The sequence below is a fragment of the Podarcis gaigeae genome, assembly GCF_964106915.1.
Source record: "Podarcis gaigeae genome assembly, chromosome: 10".
NCBI lineage: Eukaryota > Metazoa > Chordata > Lepidosauria > Squamata > Lacertidae > Podarcis > Podarcis gaigeae.
In genome coordinates, this window is record NC_139686.1 from 28,214,327 (window position 1) to 28,233,915 (window position 19,589).

The window sequence follows — 19,589 nt, forward strand, 5'->3', positions numbered from 1 at the left end:
CAGGATCCACGGGGGCAGAAGATCCCAATGTAGATCTTTCTGTTAGGTTTCTGTTTATGCCGCTGTGCAGTTTTTGGAGTCACAAGACTCTGCTGACATTCCAGACTGTTGGAAGTCTCACGGGAGACAGGAGACGGATGTTGATGTTACTGGTTTCCTTTTTTTTTTTTGTTCCAGTTGCTCACTGACTCTCACAGAGAGCAGATGCATATTCTTTTCTGTCCTGCGTAGTTAGAAATAAACATAGCGATGTAGCACATATTTCCATTCCTTCTGCTGTTTGTATACTCTGCGTAATGAGGGAACATGCCTGAAGCCTCATTAAAGGGTTAGGTCATTAATCACTTTCGGAGGAGAGCCATTACAGCTCGGCCGTATGCAACAGAACCTCCAACACTTTCTTCCCTCTTTGTTCCTTCACTCACCCCTTCTTCTCTGGCCAGAGTGGGGGCAGCATTTGTTGGTTTGCTTCAGGTGCCAAAATGTCTTGGGCTGACCATAGCTAAGGCCCTTCCCCCAAGGCCAAGGCCACACCTTTCCTCCCAAAACAGACATTCATCATAATCATGGATGCAGCCCCAGGGAAAGAGTCCCAGCCTTGTTGCTAGAAGACTTGTGACCAACCATCTCTATTTAGTCTCTGGCTTGCAATGTATCTTAATTTTTTAAAATTGATTTGCTACCAAATCAATTATATTTTTGATTTGCTTTATATTTTTTATTGATTCGCTACCAAAAAAAGGGGCAAGCATAAAAAAAGGAAGAAAATGAAGAATTAAAAAATAAAATAAAATAAGCCATAGCCTGGAAGGACAAAACCCCATAGACTCAATGCTACTCCAAAGGGATAAAAAAATAGTTTAACCGTCAGTCATTTCCTTACAGGGAGCTCTGGGAATTGTAGCTCTGTGAAGGGAATAGGGGGTCTTCGAACAACTGTCAGCACCCACAACAAACTCTAGCTCCCAGAATCATGTGGTCTCAATCTCCTTCTGCAGATGTTATTCATCTGTAAAATGGGAATAACCACAGCAATTTCCCCCTAATGACTGCCTCAAGGATAAAGATTGTACAGCAGTTACTAGGGCTGAATCCACAGCAAACAATTTCTGGGGAAACTACTAAATGTTTTGACCACTTGATGGACAGCTGACTTTAAAAACAAACCAGCGGTATGGGTTCCCTTCAGATGACTGGAACAAGCCCCAAGTCTATTTTAGTAACCAAGTGTAACTGGTCTTTACTTCCTTTTCACATGTCAGACTTCTGCAGTGAATAACTATTCTGTATGCTGTTCTTTCTTCTCTCACCCCTCCCCTCCCCTCATTCTCTCTCTTTTCTCTCATTTATAGAGGCTAAAAGATGAGATTGCAGAAGTGTTTGAAGAGATAGATCGTTTCCAGCAAACACAAACAAGGTGAGGAGCCAGGGATGTTCCACAAGGAGGAGGGATGGGAAACTTCTGGCTCTCTAGATATGTAGGACTCCAGTTCCCATAAGCCTTAGATAGCATGATCAATGATCAAGGTTGATGGGAGTGGTGGTCACGACCAAGTTGAGTGTTTATAGCTTTATGGGAGACCCTATATTTCCTGGTTAGCTGATAACTAACCCATGTTGTCTGAATACCCAGTGCATGATGCTCTCTCTTTGTGTTCTTCTGAAAGAAAACCTAATCTGCTGTACAAATTTCTCTATATTTGAAAAAATAAAAATGATGGGCTCATATGTTGCACATGATAAAGAAAGGAACAGAGTTAAACATTACTTACCGTAACCATGGCATATTCATTTCACCAACATTCCCAGCGATGATCTGTGAACCATGTTTATTTCCCAGCATCTCCCAATAAACAGATTTTCTTTAATTTTCAAAACAAGATACCTAACCTCTAAGTCCCCTACATTTGACTCCCACTGTATTTTGGGCTATGAGCCTGAACTGCTTTGAACTGTGTATCACTCTGAAAAAGCATTTCATATAATCTTTACTCCATTACATCATAAACAGCAAATATAAACGGTAGTATCTTTAGCAGCTGATCAGCTAGGTTTCCTCTGAATCTGTTATCAGCACCATATGTCTCTGAGTCTAAGAATGTGCTATAAGTGTAGTTGTGGCACTGCCAGAAAAATTGCCAACTGAAAACAAAGCAAAAATGGGTCGCGTTTAAGAAAATAAACAAAAAGCATGAGATTAAAGAATAAATCTATCTCGTGCGAATAAATCTATCCCATGTTTTAAACATATACTATTATGAAAGTTGGCATAGAAGAATGTGTACAGTATATACAAAAATATAGATGATTTACACTGAAAATGTCTAACCAGGTTCAGGAACACCCAAGATGCCACTATAAGAATTCTAAAAAAGGAGTGCAAAGGCATTAAAATGAATCTATATATCCGTAATATTCATAGCAAATTCTTGGAAAGCCTGATGTGAGATAACTATGCTGTCTTGCATGGGGCAAACAATAAAAGAGATATACATGCCAGTCTTTAGAACAATGTTCTTCAACCCTGGGTCCCCAGATGATGTTGTACTACACCTCACATCATCAGTTCAAGTGGCTGAAGGTTATGGGAACTGTAGTCCAACAACATCTGGGAACCCAGGGTTGAAGAACACTTTAGAGCAGAACGTGGTTAGCAGACCCTTGCAATGTTAGCTACTGCTCATTTACATCCAAGTCAATGAGGTTGAAATGCCATGACTCCAAGTCTCAGTAAAGTGTGAGGGCTTGAGTGGATGGGCTCTTGAATGGCCCATCTTAAGGGAAATACATTTTAAGAGCCAGTGTGGTGTAGTGGTTAAGAGCGGTAGTCCGCGTCTCCGCTCCTCCACATGCAGCTGCTGGGTGACCTTGGGCTTCTTTGAAGTCTCTCAGCCCCACTCACCTCACAGAGTGTTTGTTGTGGGGGAGGAAGGGAAAGGAGAATGTTAGCCGCTTTGAGACTCCTTAAAGGGAGTGAAAGGTGGGATATCAAATCCAAACTCTTCTTCTTCTTCTTCTAAAAGACATCTGAAGGGATGTTTTTAGTGTGTGGTGTTGTATTGTGCTTTTACTATTTTTTGCTGGGAGCTGTCAAGACTAGCTGGGGCAACTCAGGTGGAATCTACACACATATAAAAAAGTTCTGAAAATGCTTTTTTAAAAAGCGCTTTAAAAAAATAATAATACATTGAATTTTCCATAAGGAAATTTCACCATCTAGTGTCACATTGTATATTGCACTTAAAACACACTTAAAACATTTGCAACTTACAGTGGAGTCCCAGTAAGATGGGTGGCACATAAATAACAATAGTTGTTGTTGTTGTTAGGTGAATGGGGAAGCTGTCCATTCAAAGGAATGGCCCATTCAAATGTGCATTTTAATATGTTGGCCCTGCTGAAAAGCTACACATTGTAACGTTGGTGGGGGTAGCCAATGCTGTCATGTGTATTAATTATTGTTCAGAATGGGCCAAAGTACATGTCACATGTGAAAACATGTAACAGTAACTGATGGTCTCCCCCACTCCACACCTTTGGATGAAAAGCTGTTGTAGGAGGAAAGAACTGGGAACAGAGAAACAGTGGAGGGTGCCTAACCCTTTCCCTATGGGTGGTTCCCCTAATTCAAGTTGCTGCTTCCCAGAGCATACACACAAATGCCCACCACGCTACCATAATCCATGATGTAGGATCCCATGATCTGGCTCAGGCTGGAGGAAGGTGAGCCATAAATGGGTTCAGTGCCAAAACAAACTGGCAAAATGGTTGAGCATCTCCTGACCGAGCCAGAATTGAGGAGAGATTTGGATTATTTTGCTGGGAAGCCAGCAAGCAGCCAGGAGGAAAAGTCTAAAAGTCATAGGCTGCTCTTCTTCAATCTGTTCCATATTTAATCAGATCTCATCTTGGTTTTTGCAGCAAGCTGGTCCAGAGGGATAAAGAAATGTGCGTTGGACGGAAGAAATTTAACATGGACCCTACTAAGGTCAGGTCAGGTCTATGTGTATTTGTACTGTATAAGTGGAGATGGACTATTACATGTAAAATTCAAGATCTGGAGTTTTCGTTTAAAAAGAAACAAGTTTCTAGTCCCTAAGGTTGCAAAGCTTTTGTTTTTAAAGAACAGAGTAGGCACAGGCCTGCAGAAGACTCATCAGTGCAGCTCCTAAATCCTATTCAGATGTCCTCTCACGTGACTTTACAATCACCTGGAAGGAAGGTGGGGCCGTCGCATCCTCAATTCCTACTGCCTATAAGCATTTTGCGAGGAGGGAGTCACATTTGTTGTATGCACCTACGATGCTGCTGTGATCTGGATAGACAGTATCCAGGTCCATGTGTGGAGACACAACAGTGCCCTTAGTTCAGTGGAGGCAGCCCCACCCTTCACCGCCATGTGATTCTTAATCACATAAGTAAATGTCCAAGTGCTCGGAGAACCTTTTGGATATATATTCTGTTAAGCCTTACTTCTCCAAAGACGGCCAGCAGTTAAGCTAAAAGATATGTGCCATTTCAGAAATTGTTAATGAAGGCAACGCAGACAGTTTTCAATAGAAGACGACACCAACAGAGAAGGCATCTCACAATCATGGCTCTTAGATGGTGTGGCTACTTGGAGTCTGTCACAATCTTGACAGCAGAAAAGGTGGAGTCCAAGAACAAAGGAAGTCCCTTTCACTGAGTCAGACCATTGCTCCGGCTAGCTCCATGTCGTCTACACATTGTGGCCTGCTTAATGCCAGCTCAGTCCACAATAAAACAACTCTCATCCACAATTTGATGGTGGGTGAGGTGGCTGATCCTGTGTAAATCTCAGACACCTGAACTGGTGACCTTGTCCAGCTTTTCCCACCTGGGTATTCAGTGCAGCACCAGTCAAGGTTGATTGGAGTGTGGCAATGACCCATTGAAACCCCGTAATTCTCCCCAGGAGGCAGGCTTGCTGTTGGTGTCGGGAGGCAGAGACGGAACAGACTGTCACTATATTCAAGCGGGATTTGATCACACATCAGATTGGGTAGCTAAACTCGATAAATCTTGTGCGATAAATCCACTTCCAAAATAATCAAAATGTCATTTGCGATAAGGGAAGTGACAGGAAAACGCACAGGGACAAATGGCATTTGTTTGATGCAACGAGGTCTCTGACCTCCCCGCAAACCAATCAGAATGAATGCTCAATAGAGATGCAAACAGGAAATGCAGAATGAAGAGGGACAATTAGGAAGGACTGAAAAATCAGCAACAAGAGGCAGAACAGAACTATTGTAAGAATTCTTCTTCACCAGGAATATATGACCCCCATCCTCAATTCTTCTCTCTGTAATTGAATGAAAATGTTCTAAGGACGCCCAGAGCACTATCACCTCCCTTATAGTCCAACCCCAACCAATGTTGCAACTGCCAAAAATGGAGAAGCAGTGTAGCATAGTGGTTAGAGAGCCAGACTGGGACCTGGAAGACCAGGGTTCAAATATTCACTTGGCCATTAAGCTCCCTAGTGATCTTGGGCCTTTCACTACCTCACAGGGTTGTTGTGAGGAGACGTAGAGCCATGTATACCACCTTGAGCTCTTTTGAGAAAAAGGTGAGCTAGAAATGCATCTTAAATAAATAAATAAATAAATAAATAAATAAATAAATAAATGTCACCTTAAAAAGAAGATGGGAACATTAAAAAGAGACCTGGAATGTCTCCCTCCTCTGGGTGGTTCATGCAGCATCTACTTTAGAAAGAAAACAAAAAAACAACAATAAAAGTATTTGCAGCCCTCTTAACCGGGAGATCTTTCAGCTCTTGGTCTTGCGCCATCTTTCTACAACAAACCCACCTTTAGCCTAGCAAGAGAGAGACCTGCAAGGAAAGTTGATGATGCCCAAGCCCAGAACTCACCCTGGCTGGACTGAAGAGAATTAAAGTTGTGTCTGCTCTTATCTCTTCTTTCTTTGGCCTAATTACATCTGTGCAGTCTATCAGCCCGAACCCAGTCTTCACTGCACTTCCTGCCAAACCGTTTCTTTCAAAATACTCCCAACTTAATTACTCCCCTCTTACTGTCAGTGCTGCAGTCAGGAGCAGAAGCTCCACAATTAAGCAGTAGCTAAGCCTCAGCAGAGCAGCAGATACACTGGTGGGGAAAGGCATCTCTGAGGTGTAGTGGATGGGAAATGTCAGGAAGTGCAGCCCTAGTCCTGCTACAGCTCCACAGTAAACAATGGGACTTCCTTGCTCCTCAAAATGAATGAGGCAATAATGAGGCTTTCAAGTTTGACTGTTGTTTGTGACCTGTTAGCTTTGAGGAAGTTAGGGAACCATGCCAGCATACTAATATATGCCTGCCAGCTGATTGTAATAAATTGGGTTTTGTGCTCTGTGTGTCTGTAATGGATTAACACAAAACCTTCAGTTTTTGGACTCTATAGAGGTACCTCGGGTTAAGAACTTAATTCGTTCTGGAGGTCTGTTCTTAACCTGAAACTGTTCTTAACCTGAGGTACCACTTTAGCTAATGGGGCCTCCCACTGCTGCTGTGCCACCGCGGCTCGATTTCTGTTCTCATCCTGAAGCAAAGTTCTTAACCCGAGGTGCTATTTCTGAGTTAGTGGAGTCTGTACCCTGAAGCATCTGTAACCCAAGGTACCACTGTACTTTTGGGCATGGATAAGGGAGCTGTCCTGATGGGCTTCTGCACTTCAAAGTTAACCATTCCAATAGTGGGCATATTCATTGCTACCACCGTAGGGTTAACTGCTTCTGATAACTGTGACACTAAAATACAGTTGAAATTATTCTGGAGGCACATAAGGAATGTTGATTAGGGTTGAGGCTCTTTTCTTTTGCCCTGTTGGCATCGCTGATCACATAGGTATTGCAGGTTTTGAAGCACTGCAACTACAAACCAGCAGAACCTGTTTACAGTATTTGACTAGAGAATGATGTCCAAAACAAATTACCATTCTTCCTTCATCACATAAGAGTCACTATAAAAATATAAATATAAAGCACAGCACCTATATTTAATTCCAATAAAGTATCCAGTGCAAGGAATATAAACCCAGTGACAAATTGGAAACAGCTGAATGAATTTAAGAAAATGAAAGTGAAAGAAGGGTGTTGCATGGGCAAAGAGAATTTTAGAGAGCTGGAGCCAGGCAGGTAAGGTATACATTTTTGCATATAAGCAGTATATAAATGTGTATTATTACTATTATTGACTCCTTCATGATAATCGAGTCTGCTTTTCACAAACAGGGCATCCAGTATCTGATTGAACACAAAATACTGTCATCAAATGTGGAAGAAATTGCCAAATTCCTTTACAAAGGAGAAGGCCTCAACAAGACAGCCATTGGAGATTACTTGGGAGAAAGGTGAATACTCTTTCTCTCTCTCTCTTTCCCCTATGTAACCACCTGAAATCATTTCCCCCACTGCAATAAATAAATATGAGTGGTGGAAAACAATTTCAAGTAGACAAATATTTCATTATTTTCATAATACTTCATTATTTTAAAATGTTCTTTTCTTATATTTATATTTGTATTCTGAAATACAAAGAAGTGTACCGACAGTTCCCAGGCTGTCACTGTATCCAAGTGGCGCTGTGGTCTAAACCACTGTGCCTCTTGGGCTTGCCGATCAGAAGATTGGCGATTCGAATCCGCACAACGGGTGAGCTCCTGTTGCTCTGTCCCAGCTCCTGCCAAACTAGCAGTTCGAAAGCATGCCAGTGCAAGTAGATAAATAAGTATCACTGTGGCAGGAAGGTAAACAGCATTTCTGTGTGCTCTGGTTTCCGTCAGGGTGTTCCATTGTGCCAGAAGCGGATTAGTCCTGCTGGCCACATGATCAGGAAAGCTGTCTGTGGACAAACACCGGCTCCCTTGGCCTGAAAGAGAGATGAGCGCCACAACCCCACAGTCGCCTTTGACTGGACTTAACCTTCCAGGGGACCTTTACCTTTACCTTTACCAAGGACTATAAGATAGTAGTTCTCTCTTGAGCCCCATATGCCTTCGGAACAAGCTGCTTGCCATGATGGTTGTGTGCTCTTTCCACTGTCAGAGGCAGTGCAACAAATTCACGATATATATTTTGCAGTTAGTTGAGTGATGGGGAAATGTTTGAAAAGTGTGGGATGAACAAATTGTTAATGAGAAAATGTCTTAACACCCCACAAATCAGGATGAATGTCCATTGTGGTATAACCACTCTGCAAACAAATCAGAACAAATACTCAGTAAAGACTGGGCATAGTCTAACCTCCTCATAGGCTTTGTGAAAGCAAATCAGGATGTATGCTGAATAAACAAGTTAGGGGTGAATAACCTTCCTCTTTGCTTTCTCCCCATCTCACACTGTTATTTTTCTTCCACCAGGGATCCACTGAACCTCCAGATTCTGCAGGCCTTTGTAGAATGCCACCAGTTTGCCAATCTCAACCTTGTACAAGCATTAAGGTATGCTCTAAGCAAAGCATTAAACACCTACAGATGGAGAAATTCAATTCCATTTGAATTTAAAGGTGAACTTACCTAATTCACCATTTCTGAAACAACATGCATACTGAAACATAACCTTCCTTCAAGATTTGCACTTCTCTGACTTTTGCAGTGCTGTTTTCCAGCTTAGTATGATGTACAAAATTGCATATACTCGAGTAAAGTGCACATGTAGTTGCATATATGAGTGAAAACAATGTACAAAAATGCATTTTATGGGGGGAAATTTAATACAAAAATATGTCTATTCAGAACAATTTGCCCTAAGATGCTGGTGAATTTTCATGAGGAAACTTTTAAACAAAGAAGCAACAGCCTGCAAACTGATGTTTAGATGTGGAGAACTAAACTTAAGATTGGAAAAACGATTGACTGAGAGAGGCTGAAATGGACATTTTCACTCATTCCTGCCTGCAGTATCCTATGCTGATTTGAGGACAGGTGTTGTGTCTTCTTGACACTTCATGATGGACACCCTTTTGGATAAAAGAAATCTGGGTGCTGCTTAGCCAGAATAGTTGAACCTGGAAAGTCGGGGTTTTCAATTAATGCAGCCACCCTTTAACTCATGGAGAGGTGAAACAAAGAAGAAGATGATGAACCAGAGGCTCGTGGTTTGGCAGGGAATTCCCTTTCCTCCCCATGTGATTGTTATTATGAATTCATGCAGAACACCCCAATAGGGCTTTGTTGAAGCTACAGTTATACATTCTGGTTCCTGTTGCTCTTTGAACCAACTGGTAGTGACTTCATCTCACATCACATGAGCTAAAACTGGTACTGGAAAATCTACTGTTTCCCCAGATCCCTAATACCTGATTATCTAGCTGACTGAGAATCTGCTCTTGGTGACAATTTGTTGGAGGAGAAAGCTTCCCTTTTGCACTTTGACGTTTTCTCCAAATGCTTATTTGTCAACATTAGGTGCGTCTTGCTTGTGGAGAAGACATCTTGGAGCAGAGTTGCTTTGAGATAATTCCTGAGAAGGGAGCAGTGAGGAGGAGGAACTGATGCAATATTGACTTAGAGCTGCTGAACACATGATGAATTTCCTGCTCCAAAATCAGCCAATCAGCTTATTGTATACTCTTTGCTGTCACCTAAAAACCAAAGCAAGAACTTTTCAAGAAAATAGTCATTAAGGATGAATTACATTTTGAATCATTCGTTAAGTGGAATTTGAATAAGATGATACATACAAAGAGACATAGAACAAGTTGCATAGATCCTGCTCCAGCACAAAAGATGATTCCACATTTATGTAATTCATGCTGTGTGGCAAGTAGTGGATGTGAAGAACGCATGAATTACCCATGTACAGCACCACATGAGATAATCTGTCATTAAAATTCCATAAAGAGACTCCATGTTGGCTTCTAGTAAAGTGGTCCTCAAGAGTTTCAACTTTTTGTAGGAAGATATGTAGTCTAAACAAATAGGATCAAATGGAATGAATATTAATACTTTCTTCAATTCAGTAACCTCCAGCCATGTGTTAAGAGAATTCAAGATTTCCAGGATTGATACCAGTTTCAGTGGAAGACTCTCCCATCCTTATGCCAATTAGCAGACTCTGATGGTTTGGTTTCTCATTCCCAGACAGTTCCTGTGGAGCTTTCGGTTGCCTGGGGAGGCACAGAAGATTGACCGTATGATGGAGGCTTTTGCCAGCCGGTATTGTCAGTGCAACCCAGGAGTTTTCCAGTCAACAGGTAGCTGAGAGGAAGGCTGTGAGATGGAAGTTGCCAATGTGGGGCCCTTCAGATGATGGGCTCCAAATCCCACCAGGCCATGCTGGCTGAGGCTGATGGGACTTATAGTCCGTAACATCAGAAGGGTGCCTCATTGGCTACGCCTGATGCCGGGAAACATTTATGCAGGATTTTGTCAAAATGAATCAAAGGCTAGCCCTAGTAACCACCGGGCTGCTCTGGTTGACCTCTTCTTCCCTATTTTATTTTTTTTTGCTCTCCCCTGAAATTTTGTCTTTCTTAACCCCTCTGCCAAACCACACACTGACCCCATGCTACCACAAGCTAGCACCCCAGTCCCCCCCACTGCTGGCCATCTTTCCCCTTCCTTCAGCTACTCCCATGCTCCAGCTATGGGTATTTCTATTAAGGCTGGGCTGAAATCCCGCTGGAGTTTCCTAAAAAAAATACCCTTCCGGCCATATAAATAAGGTGCAATTTTCTGGTGCTTTCTTGGGGAAGAGTGAGAGAAAGTTCTATAGAGATTTGGGGAGGGGGCTACTTGGTTTTGCCAAGGACTGAAGCTAGTGGGAAGGCGTGGAGAGAGCCTCATGTCACTTCTCAGTAGAACCACAGTCCCTTTGCAGTGATGCAACACAAGACAATGTCTCTGAAGACATTCCAGGAAGTGGGCCAGGCAGGAAGCTGTGGAGAGAGCCCTGTGCTGCTGTGAGAAGCATGGGACTTTAAAAGAAAAAGGGAAATCAAGGAAAAATTAAAAATCCTTGGTTACCTTGTAAAGCTAAATAAAGGCCACTATGGATTTCTTCCTGAAGAATTTGGGGAAAAAAATTCTTACCTCTCCTCTCCAGTTTTTGCAAGACTCAAATTTCCATAAATGTGTTCTTTTTCTTACTACTTACTACTTTTTCTTACTACTTTCTTCTTACTATAAAAATGTAAGAGCTGGCCTGTAGCCCATCTAGTCCATCATTCTGCTCTCACAGAGGCCAACCATTTGCCTGTGGGAAATCACCGATAGCCTTATCCTCCATGAATCTGATTGACAATCTTTTAAAGCCATCCAAATTGGTAGCTATCACTGCTTCCTATTTCAGGATAATCATAGATAACCACAACTGAATATGAACGCTGAGCTTAGGAAGCAAGTCTGTCGTATTCAACTGCATCTACCCAAACTAAAGATTGTCTTTAAAGCTTGCCACAATGCCTATTCTTCAAGCTCCCTATAAATCGTAGGCTTTAGGCACACCACTCACTCGCTTGTTTCCTTTCTTTGGCAGACACCTGCTATATCCTCTCTTTCTCCATCATAATGCTGAACACCAGCCTGCACAACCCCAATGTCAAAGACAAACCTCCCTTTGAGAGGTTTGTGTCCATGAACAGAGGCATCAATGATGGAGGGGACCTTCAGGAACCACTTCTGCGGGTAAGAGAGCTCTGCGCTTCACTCTGCTTTTCCTGCTAGTTGGAAGTGGAAAGAGAAATCTTCAAGAATGGTTGAAGAGCCCACATATTCACCTATGCCATCTAGTTCTGGTCATATTACCCAGAAATCCTCAGGAACAATGACTTCAGTGGTTTCGCTTCTCTCTTCTCAGAAGTTGGGTTCTCTCACTAGTGGTATTGTAAGTGAGGCCAGGCAGTAGATATTTGGCACTGATCTAATGACACCAGCAGTCAAATTAGCCTCTGTCCGTTCTGGAAAGGGCCATATTTCTTTGGGATTGAAAGATGCATTGCAGTGGGAAGCAAAGGAGGAAGGGTAGACAGGAACTGCCTTGTTATAAACCACTTTCTTACAACAAGCAATGTATAAATTTTATAAAATAGAGAATAAACTGAACTGTGGGAAATACAAATAAGAAAGGTGGAATAAAAATCTTGGACAAACTAGTTATGATTCTGGGTGAAAAATTATAGCAGAAAAAAAATGTGTATACCTAGAGTTGTCCTCTATTCCACACACACACACACACAAAACACACACACACACACACACACACACACACAGTTTTTTCCTGCAGGATTTCTGCATTGAAGACCATTGTGGATTGTTCAGAAATCCTACAGGTATGGCTTTCCCAGCATGGCTATAAAGTGAAGGGGAGCTTCACCTGCTGGATTTCTGAATGGTATCTAACCAGAAAAGGGAGATGCTCTGAACCTATAAGCCAATGGATCCAAAGGTGGTCCACTAATGTATGGAAAGAAAGCATCAGGGGAGCTGAGCTCACTTTTTAAAAATGTATACAACTTATAGAGCAAGTCAAACATAATATGTACCTGTAGTAGTCCAAAATCCATACGTTTGCTTAGGCATGTACAAATGACGCCCGCCCTCATGAGAGGAGAAAGGGATTATGCCAGAGGACATGCCCCAAATGCCAACACATGCAGTTTGAAAACTCATCAGAGACTCCAAAATAATTGTGTGTCTATCATACTCCTCCTCCTGTGCCAGACTCCACTCTACAGCAGGCGGTTCTCAAAGCACCTCGTAATAATGAGCTCTCCAGCAGACAATTAATAGACCTGTACAGAAAGGGAGCAATACTAATTTGTAGTCGATAGCCCATCAATTTCCCAGGTGTGGCAATTTCTTCCAAAGCTTCAGAGGATGTCATGAATCATTCTTCCCTCTCCACTAGAAATATTAGCTTCCTCTACTTAGTGAAGCCCTTAATGAGCTCAGGTTTTCTGCAGTACTGACACTGACTCAGCCCATTCTCCCGGGGAAATGTTGATGGAAGTTATTTATCTGATTGCATGTGATTATTTTCACAGGCACATAATATATGTTAACTATTACCTATATACCTTTTGCCTTAGTAGAATGCTATGTCGAACGACTATATATAGCCATTGATCTAATAACAAATTTGGGTGACCCATTGCCTGCCAGTTTGAAACAGGAATGGACCATCCCCAAAATGAGCTGGCGATGGGGGATTCCCTAGGTTTGAAGATGTATCAAAATTTAAGAGAAAAGGGAAATATCAAAAATAGCATGACAAGGACCTGTGACCTTCCAATGCATACAGAATGCCAACACATCAACCGAGGAGGAAGGGGAAGGAAACTGGAGCAGGGGAGAAGGAAGGGTTGGACTGGTCAAGTTTCTAATAACATATAGCAAGTGCACGATGGAGGGAGAATCAGAGTTTGTGGGAGAGTTGTGTGCCAAGAAGAGGTTACATTCTCCTCCCTGCACTACAAAGCAAGGCTGCAGGAAAAAGGAGAGGACAAAGAACACATTTCTCCTTTCCCACTCTCCAAAATGCCTCCCCACCTTCTCACCCACTATATAGCTGTAAAATATTCAGAGTCAGGGCTAGCTATGATGTTTCTGGCTGCTGAGAGTAGGTGGGTTATGAGCTCTTTATGGTGTGAATGGGTGTTATTATCTTGGAAGATGTTTAGTAGGGCCAGTTCTGGGGTGACTTCTAATACTTGTTTAGTTATTTTGCACATTTCTTGTATGATTGCTGTCCAGAAGAGTTGGACTTTGGGGCATTCCCACATGTGGAGGGATGTGCTTGTGGAGGTGCATCCTCTCCAGCATTTTGGTGAGGTTCCTGGGCATATTAGCACTAATTTCTGTGGTGTTAGGTACCATCTGTAAGTGAGTTTCATAGTGAGTTTTTTCCTTTTCGCTGATATGGATTTAAAGGGAGGTTTAGACCACATTCTAGTCCATTGGGTGGGATTAATCTCATGTACATTGACCACTAATAATGAAACATATGTTGTAGATTCCCACCCCCCACATTTATTATGCTATCTTTGTGATGTACAAATGACATGAGAAAACTTGGTATACTTGTTTGTATAACATTATTCTTGTTTATAAAACCCTTTTTTTAAAAAAAAGAGTCAGGGCTAGCTGCCAGCCCCAAATCTAAGGGTTTATTTTGGGGGTGGGGAGGACAGGAAAATATGTTGCTCCCTCCTAAAACTTCTCTCCCCTCTTGGAGGCTTGAAAAGCACTATAAGCACTAGGAAGGGGCAAGGTGAATATAAAATGGAAGAATGGTATAAAGAGGTGTGGGGTATAGCTATTAATGATAAATTAACATGTGCTATTAAGGTAAGATGAGGAATATGCGGGAGAAATGATTTTGAGGAAGGTGTTTGTATAATTTGTACTGCTAAAATGGAAAGGGGTCAAACCATTGCAAGAGCTGTTGAATTTTTGGGAGGTTGGATAGTTACAGTGGAATGGTATTGGGGGTGGGGTGCACATTTTTATTCTTATTTGTTTATTATTATTACTTCTGGCGGTTCCCTCATTGCGAGAAGTGAGGTTACAGGGAACCAGACAGATGGCCTTCTCGGTAGTGGCGCCCGCCCTGTGGAACGCCCTCCCTTCAGATGTGAAGGAAATAAGTAGCTATCTTATCTTTAAAAGACATCTGAAGGCAGCCCTGTTTAGGGAAGTTTTTAATATTTAATGCTGTATTGTTTTTAACACTCGATTGGAAGCCGCCCAGAGTGGCTGGGGAAACTCAGCCAGATGGGCGGGGTAAAAATAATAAATTATTATTATCATTATAAAATTAAAAAGAAAATTATAAAAATTATAGAAAAAGAACAGCACTGTAAGCCTCGGGTCCTAAACAGGAGTGCTTTTCTAAGGGTCAGGATATACCACATCATTTTGTTGCAGGATGTGTGTGTGTGTGTGTGTGTGTGTGTGTGCATGCACCCACATACCCCTGCCTGCCTGCCTGCACCCAGCTCTCTAAAACTTTCTTACATTTCAGTGAGATTAGTGTCCTTTTTTAATCTATGTTTGACTTTTGAAGACTTGGGAAGTTTACCAGAAAATGCTGCTCTTACACACTTACACACACACACACACAATGTCCTTACCATTGGAAACATTGGAGGTGTATGATTACAGGGTTAGGCTTCTCACAGTGTCCTTTATTAACTAATGTTACAGAGTCCTGGACAATTTGTCAGGAATTTTGCAATTTCTTCCACTTTCAACATAGCCTACCTATCAAAAATTATTCTGAAACACCACTCAGGGGGCAACTCTGATTTTATATAGCAACCACTGAAGTGCCCTTCATATGAAAAGATTGGATTTCCTGCTGCTGGCAGTTTGGAGGAAGTTGCAGTGACATTACATAATGTGTGACAGCATGTTCCAGTAGTCCCAATGTCACTATTTTACTGGACAAGAAATGAGAAAATCCCCCTGTGAATGAGTCAGATGTGCAAAACTGGGACTTTATGTTCCTCCAATTTTGAAAATAAAGAAAGAAACCATATAAAGGAAACCCACTTGCTGAGTATAGAATAGATTATGGAAATGAAAGGGATGTTTTTGATTCTATTTGGAGACCAAGAATCAAGTTCATTATACTTGAAAGGGAGAGAAGAGTGATGAGAGGAGGAAGCATTGGGTACTGTGGAAACTGCTGAAATCTGGGTTGCTTCTACACTGGTCCTTTTCTCTGAAAGTATCATCCTTTGCCCTCTCACTTTTCGCATGTTTAACAAATCATTCCATGCCAGTCATTAATTATAGGTTGACCTACAGTCTATTTTTCAGACACGATTCGTGGCCGTTTTTAAATTGGAAACGCATTTGCAGTGCCATCCTGTCCCATGTGCTCTTTGGGGCTCCTGTGCCTTTAATTAAAAGCATCCTTCTGGCAGTTTCACCTCTTGATTCCTATTGAGCACAGGATTCCTGGTGAATAGCCTCTTAATTGCCCCTTGGTCTCTCTTAATTGCACCTTATCAGTTAGTGTCCCTGCGTTGCTTGTGTGCATATGAATGCTTTCATTCCTTATTTCATTCATGGCCTATTAACTTTTGTGTGGAAAAATGGCACTATTCCCATTATATAAAAACAAAAAGGAAAACACTTTGGCCAGTATTTTACTAAGTCAGATGGAGACTTCATTGGTTTCAGAGGGTCTACTCTAAGTATGACCCACACAGCATATCTCCCTGTGAGAGGAATAAGTGATTAAACACACAGGTGGGCAGGAGGAAAGGGTTGAGGGAGGAACCATAGCTCAGCTAAAAGGCTCCTCAGTGCTCAGTTTGAAGGATCAGGTGGTGGGAACAATCTCTGCTCGTGATGCTGGACAACTGCTGTGCTGAATCACCATTACTAATACCACACAATCCTAGAAGGCAGCAGTCTCCTGTGTCCCTGTGGTGAGATGTGTGGCATTCCCCTTCAGGACTTTCCTCTTTCTCCTTTTCCTGAGGCAGAGTTTGTTTGACAGCATCAAGAACGAACCATTCTCCATCCCAGAGGACGATGGGAACGACCTCACCCATACCTTCTTCAACCCCAGCCAGGAAGGCTGGCTCCTTAAACTAGGTAACATGTTTGTATTTTGCTGGAAATCTCGCTGCCACCCCTCTCCTCCAAGTTAGCCTTCCCCACCCCCCTCAATCTTTTGCAAGGAAAACCAGCAAAGCTTTTCCTCATGAGCTCAGGACTGCAGCAAGCTGCCAGCCAGCATCCTTGCATTGTGGTGGGGTGACAGTGACCCCTGGCGTTCAGTTCTGCTCTGTATTCCCTAGAGATTCCCTTCTTTCAATGCACAGGCTGTCTTGAGTCTGGATGAAATAAATGATCTCCTCTGCCCTTATCCGGCTTGGTTCTTGGCCTGGATTCTTGGGGCAGGAAGGAAACGGTACCTGTGTTGCTGGGGAAATGGCCTTTTCAGAAGATGCTCAGAGCACAGATGTGGGTGCAGGGATCCATTCCAGCAACACAAAGGCTGCATACATGCCATGCATCAAAAACACATTTCCACTCCCCCCCCAAAGAATTCTGGGAATTGTAGTTTGCTGAAAATTGTTACTCTCTGAGGGGTAAATTAATATCCCAGGGTTTATTTGGAGGGAAGGGAAGAGGTATGCTATAAATGTGTGTTGTGTGCACAGCCAAAGATGCGGAATATTGTTTTGGGGTTCTTTCCTGGCTGTTCTCAAGATCAAGGGCAGGGATAGTCAACCTAGTGCTGCAGATGTTATAGCCTGCAACTCCCATCAGCCCCAGTCAGTAGAGCCAATTGCCAGGGGTGATGGGAGTTGTTGTCCAGCAACTTCTGGAGGACACCGTGTTTTCTACCCCTTATCTAGGATGTGCAGGGTGGTACAGTATTTCTTTACAGTTTCATCATGGTCTCAAAGCCTTGCAAGATTGGACTGAGGGATAGTAACTTGCCTGAGGCTTCCCATTAGGCATCATTGCCAAGCAGGGCTATGAAACTACACCTAACAGTAACTTTCTAGACATGGCAGCCCACCACCTCATCACATCCAGAATAACGTTAGCCACGCACGTTGTGACCATGAACAGTCAATATTTTACCACCCCTAGGAAACATGGTCATTGCTTTTCTGCCATGTGGCTGCAATCTGCCATATTGTTCTGATGTGTTCTCAGAGAACACTAAGATTGCATGCACACCATACATTTAGAGGAAATTTAAAGTACATCTTGCCCACCCCTCCAAAAAGAATCCTGAGGACCGCAGTTTGTTAAAGTTGCTTGGAATTCTAGCTCTGTGAAGAATATACTACAGTTTCTGGGATTCTTTGAAGAGAATGTGCTTTAAATGTTTGGTGTATGTGCAGACTAAGCCTTCTAAGATAATTCTAAACTAACTCAAGCTGTAGCAAACCTAGCTTAAAGATGAATCCAGTCTTAAGCATGCATTGTGTGTGTTTGTGGACTGACATATTTTTAATTCCTTTTGCACTAGGAGGCAGAGTGAAGACTTGGAAGCGCCGTTGGTTCATTCTGACGGATAACTGCCTGTACTATTTTGAATACACCACGGTAAGAGTTGTGTCCCTTCCATTAAAAAAACCCCACAAACTTTATCTAAAAGATGTATCCTCAGAGAATGCAAAGGACATTCTAGTGTGGTGCAGGGGTTAGAGTACTGGTCCGGGACCTGGGAGATCAGGGTTCAAATAACTACACAGCTGTGAATGAACCTGGACCAGTCACTTTCTCTCAGTCCAACCTGCCCCACAGGGTTGCTGTGAGGAGATAAAAGATAGAGGGGGAACCATGTATGACAACCTGAGCTTCTTGTATGAATAGGGGGATAGATATATGGTGATAAAAAACATACATAGAACAGGGTGCTCTTTTATTTTTTACAATTATATACCACCTTGGTCTTCAAGGTAGTATACCTGGTTCTCCCAATTTAATCCTCACAACAACCTTGTGAGGCAGGTTAGGCTGATGGTGAGTGACTGGCCCAAGGTCACACAGTGGGCTTCATGGCTGAGGAGGGATTCAAACCCTGGTCTCCTAGGTCATAATACCAACCTTGTTCTCCAGCCCAGGGTCAGCGGGCAGCTGCTAGCACTAACTTCCTAGGTACTGCCTGTACATTGGGAAGGTAACTCATCTCTGATTTGAATTTTTTTCCAGGACAAGGAGCCGCTGGGGATTATTCCACTGGAAAATCTATCTGTTCGAAAAGTAGATGACCCAAAGAAACGAGTAAGTCACTGCTACTAACTGTGATCAGTGGTTATCATCCTTTCCTTAGACACAACAAATATTTTTTCTTCGCCAGTTCAGTAGATTTGCTGTAGCATGAAACTCCAGGCCAACAAAGCCTCTACTTCTGGTTCTTTGGTTGTAAACTAGATGGTCCAAGCAGAGTCCACAATAAAATGTCATGTGGATAGCTCTTTAAAAAATAAATAAATCTTTATTATACTTCAGATAACAAAAAGTAAACATAAAACCATCCAATACATTACATTACATACATTACATATAATACATACCTTATATATATATATAAGGTCAAGACACAAAGACTTTAGCAACTAATCCACACCTAATGACCCACCTAAGTGGTACTCAGGATATCACTCAAGAAATCACTCAAGGTATCTCTCAAGTAATTAAGGAACAAAAGAAGAAAAGGCACACTAGCCTGGGAACTTCCTCTCTGCCCAGAACATTGGAGGCTAGACACCACACCCCCTCTACAGTATTTATAGGAACTCAAACATTGAGATCCCGCTCTGTTCCAGTAACAAGAAGCCGAAAGCACCAGCCTGAAGATGACGAGTGAGACCTCGTCGAAACGTCGCCTAGACACCCCAACTTTTACACGGGAAGACACCCGAGGACACCAAAACCTGCATATATATATATATATATACACATCCTCCATGTACACCACGAATATTAGATTTCCAACTCTTCTCTTTGTGTTTCATGTGGATAGCTCTTGTTTAGGGCTCCAGACATCAAGTGGTCCCCTCTCCCAGATTTTCCATTTGCTTTTCTACTTCAACCATCAGTCAACGTGCCATGCTAACTGAGCATTGCTCAGTCTTCAGTGA

General features: G+C 42.4%; 1 protein-coding gene across 1 annotated transcript in view; it reads left to right on the top strand.

Annotated features, from left to right (window-relative positions):
• Positions 1-19,589, top strand: part of CYTH4 (cytohesin 4) — a 38,577-nt gene that overhangs the window by 12,224 nt on the left and 6,764 nt on the right. The window contains exons 3-11 of the mRNA XM_083701169.1: positions 1,353-1,417; positions 3,922-3,988; positions 7,259-7,377; positions 8,386-8,466; positions 10,108-10,220; positions 11,504-11,652; positions 16,464-16,575; positions 17,972-18,048; positions 18,658-18,729. Coding sequence (XP_083557295.1) covers positions 1,353-1,417; positions 3,922-3,988; positions 7,259-7,377; positions 8,386-8,466; positions 10,108-10,220; positions 11,504-11,652; positions 16,464-16,575; positions 17,972-18,048; positions 18,658-18,729 — 855 coding nt within the window. The remainder of the gene's footprint in view (positions 1-1,352; positions 1,418-3,921; positions 3,989-7,258; positions 7,378-8,385; positions 8,467-10,107; positions 10,221-11,503; positions 11,653-16,463; positions 16,576-17,971; positions 18,049-18,657; positions 18,730-19,589) is intronic.